Source organism: Pempheris klunzingeri, chromosome 8 (assembly GCF_042242105.1).
Source record: "Pempheris klunzingeri isolate RE-2024b chromosome 8, fPemKlu1.hap1, whole genome shotgun sequence".
Taxonomy (NCBI): Eukaryota; Metazoa; Chordata; class Actinopteri; order Acropomatiformes; family Pempheridae; genus Pempheris; species Pempheris klunzingeri.
In genome coordinates this window covers 7,745,148-7,755,158 of record NC_092019.1, presented here as the reverse complement: position 1 = coordinate 7,755,158, position 10,011 = coordinate 7,745,148, and the positions used below count along the sequence as shown (strand labels likewise).

Here is a 10,011-nt window from a genome sequence, read left to right as displayed (position 1 = left end):
GTACTTTGCTTTCAATGCTAATTAGCAAATGTCAGCACGCTTACATAAAAAAGGCCCCTGACAGCTGTCTTACGGTAAAAAAAAAAAAAAAAAAAAACAGTAGAAACTACCTGTTCAGTCAGAGAATACAGCTGAAACGAGGCGCTGCTGATGCTGCATAAAAATACAGCAGCTTCGACACTGTTGAAGCTGCTGACTTGCAAGTCACTGCTGATGACTTGTTTGGGATACTGATGTTTTCTGTCCACTTCCCAAGTGTTTATTATATGGGATGTTTCCTTGCGCAACAATGCAGATGTCAGCTGCTGACTTGCAAGTCTTTTGCTGTGTCACACAAAAGTATCGTTCCCCACAGTCACAGCCAAACATCTCTCTCTAGAGTCATGTATTTATTCTCGAAGGCATATGATTACGGTCAGCTAAAAGATTTTTATGTGTGTACACCCTGGAAATAGAGACACCGGAAATACGGCAGACAAATGAAGGACAACTATAAAACTGAGACTGTATCTTACTCTTTCATTTTCTAATACCTTTCCGTGCTTTGCTTAAAGCAATATCCAGGGTCCCTCTCTATGATGCTGGTGTTCTTCTGTATGATCTTACTTTATTATAATTAAGCATGCTGTAAGTGTAGTATTAAACCACTCTCCCACTCCATTTCAGAAAAAGTACTAAAAATATAATTACCATAATGGGAAAATAATAGTATGTATAGGCATTTATTTAAACCCTGCCTGTGGGGATACTTTGCAGACTGGGTGTGAGCTAGAAACAGAAATCAGACCTCATTCACTAACAACATCTAAACTGGGTCTGTGCTTGTCACGTTCTCGCACTGTTATTACTTCTCTGCAGAAAGTGCATCAAATTCAGTTTCCAATCGTACGCTGGAAACATTTTGCTTATGTTCTTGTTTGGGTTACACAAAGTATGACAATACACAGGTACCCGTTTATAGAGAATACATCAACAAAAGGTTCCTCCCTATGAAATATTGAATCATCCTGATATCCGATGACAAATAATCCCCCAAAAGAAGGAAAACAAAACAATTACATTTGCCAAACAGAATTTTTATAGGAAAATCAGCATCAGCATGAATTCACTTTTATCCTGTTGATTTTTTTTTTTTTTTCCAGCATTGAGCAGTAATTCAAGTGTAACAGTTATTCCAGCATTATTACATTTGTTCAACAGCATTTATGAAATCCATATAGAAATATCCAGTTGATCACTATAAAAATAACATTTTAAGTCTCAAATTAGGTGAAAAAACAACCTGATTGACATGACAGAGCAGCAGGGAACAGAAAACACTAAAGACGACTATTACAGACACTGAAACATGTACCAAACAAGAAAATAGTTCATATATACAGAATAAAACCAACTAAAACATGAAATGAGTTGCTGTAAGAGTGCACATACAGTCGACCCGTCAAGTTAGGTGTGGGGAGGGTTTAGTGAGAAAGGGGTGGGACAGTTTATAGTGTGTGAAATGTTTTTTCCCCTTTTCTGAAATTGGGATTCAGGCTATCAGTATAAAAAAAGTTAAATATAGTAGTATCATTTTTTTTTTACAAAGAATTTAATCTACAATTTTCACTCAGACTTTGCAGATTTCCCCTCATTTGCGATTATGTTTGTGGTTATGCAACATATCACACACCCCCCCCTCTAAGTAAACCCTTGATATGTTCATTGGAATATTTTACATTAGGCTGTGAGCTGCCTAGATCCAAAATCATAACGACCATTCCAAAAATTAAAGGTATCACACGAGTCAAGATCGTGGAATTACATAGTCTGTTTGAAGGCCAATTAATACAGAGAAATGTACGGGAATAAGTCACAGTTACAGTTTAACACTATATATCAATATAAATGCTTTAATAGTACAACACGCTTTGATCATTTACTTTCAACTAAATGTTAAAGCCTAATAACCTATCAGTACTTTTGAAATTCATTCAATGTAGGCACAGGGGTGGCAATGGGTCAACTGCCATTCCTGCTTGTTAGACCTTTCTAACACACGGTATCTGGTGGTAGAAAAAAAATGTGCCAATTAACAATTTTTCTACGCCTATTAAGAGTTCATTTTAAGAAACATCAGTGGTTTTTTTAGTGTTAGTTTCCTAAACTTTGTTCAAGTTTTCTAGCAACATTAAGCCACCCACATTTTTTGCTTGTAGGTTTTTGCTTGTAATATTTTACAACAAAACCAAGCTGTCACTGGGAATGTCATGTCATTATTATTATTATTATTATTGTTGTTATCCTTCTTCTTATTATTGTTACTATATGCATTAGTGCTAAGTGACCATTTAAATTATTATCTTCACATAGATTCTGGTGGTTAAAATTGGGACCCGAGTACCATTACAGCCACTCTGCTCCTTGTCTCTTCCCACTGAGGATGAGTTGTGTGAAAAGCCTGAAGTGCAGATGTATCAGAGGTGGCAGATCACGCCCTAAAACTCCAGCTCCTCTGAAAGGGCTGGAAGGGTTTCTTGAGGTTGAAGAATACGAGATGAGGTTTTACTCGAGGGGCTTTCTCTGGTATGACAGCAGCTTTGCTTTCCTCAGTGGGAAATCGATTGTGGTAGACTTCTGGGTACGACCTCTGGAACTGAAAAGGGAGGATAAGTATCGTTACTGTACAGCATAGGAAACATACTGAAATGCCAGGCTGTGGACACGCAAACACTTTCCTACATAAACATAAATGGCACATATGTACATTTCACAGCATATGGGTCAAGAGGGGTCTGATTTTGCTTGTATTTGCCTATCAAGAGCTCAAATTTACCTTTCATGACGTTTCTTATATCAAGTCTCATAAAACCGTACCTGTTTAAGCCTTTTCTTCTTATCCTTGGCAGGAAGTTCTTTGTCTGCAATCAGGCCCTCCAGCAGCTCCTGCAGGGGGGTCTGGGTTCCTATCACCTTGTGCTCCTCAGACTCCACCTTGCTGATCTGTTTACAAAAAGCTGGAGATGCGCTGAAGTCTGTATCTGAACCTGCATATTTGATCTTATAGGAGACACAAAGGAAATGTTAATGTACAGTGCTTAACAAATTTATCAGACCATCTGTCATACAAATGAGAAAACACAAATATTTTAGAAATCTGTCAAAAACTTGTTTCAAATTAAACATGGTATTATTATTTATTAGGCAAATAATATCTGTCAGTGATATTAACTGTAAATAGTCATCTACCTTTGCACCTTTGTAAGGACTCACTTTGTACAGTAACACGGCACAATGGGTGGCTGAATAATACGTTAAGTGTTCAGGGTGGTAACATTTTTAAAATCTCACTTATAGCATTAAATCAAGACAATAATCGTGTTCTCACTGCTATTCACAGCGAGGCATGTGTAAGCTTATGCAACCACAACTGGATCAGGAGACAACATCAATCAGGCTTTCATTTGTAGGCCAAGCAATGAAGAACACAGGCTGTCAATCCAGTCTGTGCTCTACACTTTCTGATGTGTCAACCAAAAGAAAACACATGCACACACCAAAATGAACCAACTGTGCCCAGAGGAATGAAATAAAAGCCTTCAGAAGGAGCCCTATCCCTCCATGAAGGCGATCAAAAGGGCAGGCACGAAATCTTAGAGAAAACTGCTATATTTCTGATGCACAAATGTCATGAATGACTGTCATTACTCGCAGATTAGCATGATACTGTTTTTAATCCCACACCCAACCATTCCTGCAGAGTTCCAAATCATTACCACCCGCTTCTGCAGATGTGTATTCCTGCTCCTGTGGCGATTCTGATCACTCCAGTCCACCATATTTTCTATTGAAAACCTTTTTACCCCATGCTGGACGGAAAATAAGTCATGAGGCCAAAACAGGTTTACTTTGAAGCAGTGGGGACTAAAAGTCAATAAAACTGGTAGAAACCTGTTTTTGATATTCTATGGTTTCCTATAGTAACAGATACAAAAACAGACACAGGCACACCAGCCTTCATTGCAGCAGCAACAGTATTGTTGTTAAATATTAGATTAGCAATATTGCTTCCATCTAATATTATTGATGTTTAATCTCAATGCTTGTATCGCCTCCATGAGCAGAGCCTCTCATATTTTCATATAGAACATTCCATCCCATGATCATCCTGCTTCCATTCCTGCTGCAGCTTCCTGTCGCAGTTACAGAGGCAAACTCCAAGAGGTAATTTTGCCAGATGGGACACAAAACCCACAACTAAACAGAGTCCTCAAGCTACTGCGACAAGTGCTTTCCACTCACATTAACATAATACATGTCATTTTACGATTTTATATGACTTTAATTAATGTCTAAATTTATCGGTGAAATTTACCATTTTCCAACTCGGAAACAATCTGGCACACTGTCTTCACAAACGACGCTTAATGCTCATGGATTGTGGGATGGAGCAGATGTGGAAGAAAATGGATGCATGTGACTGTGATGCAAAAAGGATCCGCACAGGATCCACCTGCGCAGGCCTCTTAATTCACACTGAGCCTTCTCATCCATTCACTCCCCCACTCATTCATGAATTCCAGCTGCAGAAAGTGTACTGACTTGAGCTCTTTTGAGGTGGGACAGGTGCTCTTCAACCTGGCAACGCAGCTTGGAGGGAACCTGGAAGATGGTGTTGTGGTGCTCCATCATGAAGGTCACCAGTTTGGTGGCAAGCAGCTCGTCCAAGTCCAACTCGTCTATTGAGCCCAGAACGCAGTGTGAGAACATCTGCACCATCTGGACAGAGACCACAGCAGGAGGTGGATTAGAAACCAATGTGCAGCTGCACTATACAGTAACGATACTCATCACATTACACAGATATTAGAGGTATACACAATATGATGGGCACATGTCGAATAAATCCAAAGCAACCACACAGACATTTTTGTCATATTTTATCAAGTATCTTAGTTCCTCTGGAGGAATATTTTCCCCTGGATAGTATTTTCTAACGCGTCATGATTCTGTGCAGAGAGAAGTGCAAGTCTGGAGCTGCTGAAACAGCTGACTGAGGTGTAAATCTCTTGGAATATATCGTACTCCAATTTCCAAGTAGGATTTTCTTTTTACCCATAATATACCAAATGTTTTGAGACAGGATGAGGTGAAAACCAACTGACTGAAGAGACAGTATAATCACTACAATGATGCAAGTGTGTACATATAAAGTAGACCTACTACACTACATAATAGCTATTAAGAAGTTTTACCTTTTAATCGCAGATTTAAATGAACCTTAAGTGCATCAACATTGGCACTGAAGTGCCTCAGTCCTTCAAAGATGATTGCACTGCCACTTTATAGCTTTGGTTTTCATTAATATTGTAATTTTGTGTAACTAATACTGCACAGCAAGAATTATGCAATTAGTGTATATACATTGCGGGAGTTGTTTCCAAATGAATCCAGCTTGATAAGTCACAAAATAGGAAATGTATTGCTATTTCACAGACCACTCCGTATTGCAAACCAGTTTTTCTTTCTTTTTAAAAAGGCAGCAAAGATTCTGGACACATTTTCAGCTACCGTTTGCCTGCCTTTAGGCCTGCTGCATGTTTGTTTTCCCCACTGTCTCTCTAGGAGACTGTTTGAGGTGTTTGCACCAATCAATAACACACAAACAAATAAAACCTCTCTCACACAAAATAAAAATGTTTCTCTTACAACCTTTAAAAATTGCAAGACTCAGTCAAGTCATATTACGTGTTATATTGTTCATTACACTGTGAACTTATACTATAATGAATGCCTACCAGTGTGCGTGTAGCAATTGTGTCGTTGAGTGGAGGCAGCTGGGGATTCTGGCAGACCCGAGCCATGAGACGCAGTAAAAGCTGGAGGCGTCTTCTGTTTGGGGGGGGCAGTAAGAGGCTGCTGACTTGAAGAGCCTCTGTGGCTATCTCCTGCTCCTGCAGCAGACCTGCAGATATATGAGAGAATAGTAAATATATACGCTAGACAAAATGAACACCGGCAACTGCTTATTTGTTGCATTGCACAAATATTGGCGTCGTCAAGCACTCACTGAGAATGTTGACAAAGACCTCATATAGATGGAAAGTCAGCAGGGGTTCTTTGAGTCTCTGAAAGTAATCTCCCACTGTTCTCAGAACATCCCTCTCGAAACCCGGGTACACTGGCTGTTTGTTTTCATTGCCATTAGGCCCTGAAATAGAAGATAGAGAATGCAAACCAATAAGAAACATACATTTATGCAACACGCAGTTAACAAAATGGTACTCAAGATTTTATGGTATATGCACACACATATATGTACGTACACACACACACACACACACACACATTCTGTTTAGTTCAGTTTAATGCAAAGTGAAGTATCAACTGGAAAATATGGCACTTTGTTAAAATTATAATTAGCAAAAAATAAAGTATAACTTCACTCTACAGACCGGAGTGTTTGTCAATCGTTCTAGAGATTTCTATTAAGTCCTTCAAGTACTTGAACCCACTGCAGCCCCAGTCGCAAAGTAGATAACCATGTCTGCCATTAATTTAGAGTGATCTGAAAATGTGTACTTACAATTAGCGAGGCATTTCATCGCCGACACCACCCAATATGGCATGTCCTCTGGAGACAGAGAGGAGATAGGTGAGACAGCTGATACATTCTTGTGAGTTGCGATAAAACAATTGTTCCTACAATCATGAATCAATGCATCATACCGGCTTTATTGTCCAATACGACTATGCCCGACTTATTGACGCTGAACACATTGTGAACGATGTGCTTGCTGTTCACATGCGCTGGGTTTAAAACTCCATCCAGTGACTTTAGGCCCAACACCCTCTGTAGACTAAAACATCAGAGTTAGCATCAAATATTGAGAGCAGTGGTTCCTGATGTGGGCAAGATTTATCATAGAATTGGTCATTATTTGTGTCTGTTTTTAACCAATTTCTAACTCATTAAAAAAAAAAAGAAACTTTTGCAATAAATATTTTATATTATATATCCAAACATATCAAAACAGAATAAAAGCAACAAATATGAAAATCACTGTATTAAATATCCAATATGGAGATATGTTGCTCATGACAACTGGTGGTTGCCAGTTGTCATAGTAACACAACATGTTTGCCAGCTCAGGAGCTTTTCAGGAGCTCAGCAGCCGGAGCAAGTGATGGAAACGACAAAATCATTTGAAGGGTGCTGTGGTCTAGAATAGTTTGGGAACTACTGATCTGGAGTAAAACACACAAACAACATGAACAACCGATGTGTTTGATAAGTTATGGAAAAGGGTTACGTACTGTGCAACTGTCATTGATTTCCAGACGTGGTCCACTTGTTTTTGAGTTATCTCCTTCCTTCGTATGAGTTTGCATTCATGGACATCGCCAATAGCTACGCTGTGCCTTTTATTCCACAAATCTGAGGTCTGACAAAAAAAGAAACGGAGACATGAATGAAAAACTTCTTTAGAAATTTCCCTGAGTGAGCAGAAACATGGAAAGCTCTGCATAATACTAGTCTAATAGTCTTGCGATGCAATCAAATAAAACTTTTACATAAGAAGTTCTACCTAATTGAAAAGTGGAAATGACAATGATCTCTCTTAAAATAATCTCGTCTTGTCATTCTTTTCTCTGTCTGCATGTGTGGGCACACTTGGAGCCCAGCACGAGTTGAAGGAAACACTGGAGGAGCTGAAACACGTCTGTGTCTTTCTCACCATGGCAGCAGACTTCAGCGGTGCCATGTTTTCCTGCTGAGGCAATTCTTCGTAGTCATCCCAGCGAATTAGTCTGGGCAGGTCACTGCAGTCTCTCAACACAGGCCTTGTTGGCAAAGACTTCAGGGGAGACAGCGTGGGGAACCTGAGGAGAGAGACAACAGCGCCGGGCTCAGCCAACGTTGGAGAGGGCAAGCTGTGAAGATGCAGCAACAGTACAGGACGACAAACTAGTACCTGTACAGGTGGCCATTGTCTTCAAAGTCCTCTGTCCCATGGCGTCCCTTGATGTCTTCAATGACATGGGCCTTGAGAAACTTCCTGAGCAGCTGCAGGGTCTGATAGCGTGTCACCTCTGGCCCAAAGTTGTAGTTGTGCCTCAGCAGCTCATGCAGATAATCCACTGCTTCGGATCCTGTGAAACTACAGTCGTAATAGCGGAAGTTTGCCCAGTGCCTCCTCAGCGGCATGCCTCCACGGAAGAGTTTGATGGTTTCATTCCACTGCAAAACAGGGAGACATGCAATGACAGATAATGTAGAATATATATATATATATATAAAAAAATAAGCTGTTTTGACACAGACAACAAATTTAGTGTTATAGAGTGTTTCTTTGCAATCAGGTGGAATATACTGTTAACATGCAAATATTTCACTGTGGCTACTACTCTGGTAGAGCCCAGATAACTAAATTCTATGTAGGGGATAATGTACACTGAGCCGGTCATTATTGTAAAACGAACCCAAACAAGGTGACTTGAGTGAGGCTTCATTTTGCAATAATGGCTGCTGCGCCCAGTGCATTATCCCACATTTACACATGGTCACACCAAAGAGATCACAACCTTATGGTGGCTATGGTTTCTGTCTTAATAGCGATTAAAATTACACAGACGATCCAGGCCATGCACATTTCAATTTGTGATCTGTAGGCGTCATTATTTTATTCTAATAGCAAACACAAGACAATTACCATTATGGGAAACAGCATTGTTGAAAACATGCCAAGTCTGCTCTGAAACAATTCCTAACTACTCTAGATACAAAAGAAACACACACAGCTTTCACAACAAATGAAACATTATGTCTTTAGAGTGTACTGGATGCTGCAGAGGTTATGGATTATCAGATCTCACAAAGTATCCAGATGGGCAGGAGGAAAGCAAAAAAAAAAAAAAAAAAAAAAGAGAGAATGAGGCGACACAAAGTCATTACAGACGAATCAAATGGTATCAAGCAAGTGCTGCTCTGAACTGTGCAATTACTTGTGTAAACACGTGGGAACATTCGTGTGAATGAGGTGATTATAAATGCTGCATCTTTCTGAAACACTCACAGCAGATTGAAACATGCAGCATCACAGAGCTAAAGACTCATCTGTCCTCCACAGAAGTTTAATGCAGATGAGACAAGGACTCCTCTGTCATACTGTTAGTGCTAAAGTTTTGTGCGATGATTGTAGAGGATTTAAAACGACTGAACTCCATCTCTGGGCAGGTGCAACACATTTAATGTATAGTTTTTCTTGTATAGCTACTGTTTATTTATCTCCTTTCTTTTTCTATGTGTCCATTTATTTGTTTTTTTTTTTTACTTTTTATCTGTACATGACGATGAAACGATTGAATTGAGCTCACTAATTAACTATAATTAACGTTTCTCTTACGACTAAGCTAAGTTTGAAAGTAAGTTATCGCTTTCTTACATGAAGTATGAACATAGGTTTTCAACGTAATGTAATATTTCGATAGGTGCAATAAACTTTACACACTTAGCTAAACTATAACATTAAAACTTAGCATAACCTAACATTAGACCGAGCCTTCCTGACGTTAACGTCACCTACACACTCACCAGCTTGGTCGCCCGGTACGGACCCGGCCCGATGACTTTACCTTCCATTGTGGTACCGAAAAGCCGCTTCACTCTTATGAAAACATGGAGATATTGTAAGTTTTTGTGGTCTTTTCGGCTGGAAACAATTAGCTAACAGAGTATCTGAACAGAAACGCTCCTGCCAACTTTGAATCTCTTACGTCACATCATTCGAGCGACGTGATTTGACAGCGAGTTGATCATGTGACCACATGGAGTGCTGCGTTTGTGAATGGAGCTGTAGTGGGACAAAGCAAACACCAACATTCAAGTGCTGCTGCTGCTACAACTACTACTACAGTGATGATGATGATGATAATAATAATAATAAGAAGAAGAAGAAGAGGAAGATGGAGAAGAAATGTTTAGAGGTTTTTGAAAACATTTACCTTGCTTTAAAATCACATACAGACATT

At 39.5% G+C, this 10,011-nt stretch overlaps 1 protein-coding gene across 1 annotated transcript; it reads right to left on the bottom strand.

Annotated features, from left to right (window-relative positions):
- Nucleotides 1–2,350: 2,350 nt before the first annotated feature.
- depdc1b (DEP domain containing 1B) lies at nucleotides 2,351–9,622 on the bottom strand. The gene is made up of 11 exons (XM_070835423.1): nucleotides 9,575–9,622; nucleotides 7,956–8,221; nucleotides 7,719–7,863; nucleotides 7,297–7,424; nucleotides 6,709–6,839; nucleotides 6,566–6,613; nucleotides 6,050–6,190; nucleotides 5,778–5,944; nucleotides 4,582–4,758; nucleotides 2,857–3,039; nucleotides 2,351–2,635 (listed from the first exon to the last, which is right to left on the bottom strand). The coding sequence occupies exons 1-11, from the start codon at nucleotides 9,620–9,622 to the stop codon at nucleotides 2,471–2,473; spliced, it is 1,599 nt and encodes a 532-aa protein (XP_070691524.1). The 3' UTR covers nucleotides 2,351–2,470.
- Between the last annotated feature and the right edge of the window lie 389 nt (nucleotides 9,623–10,011).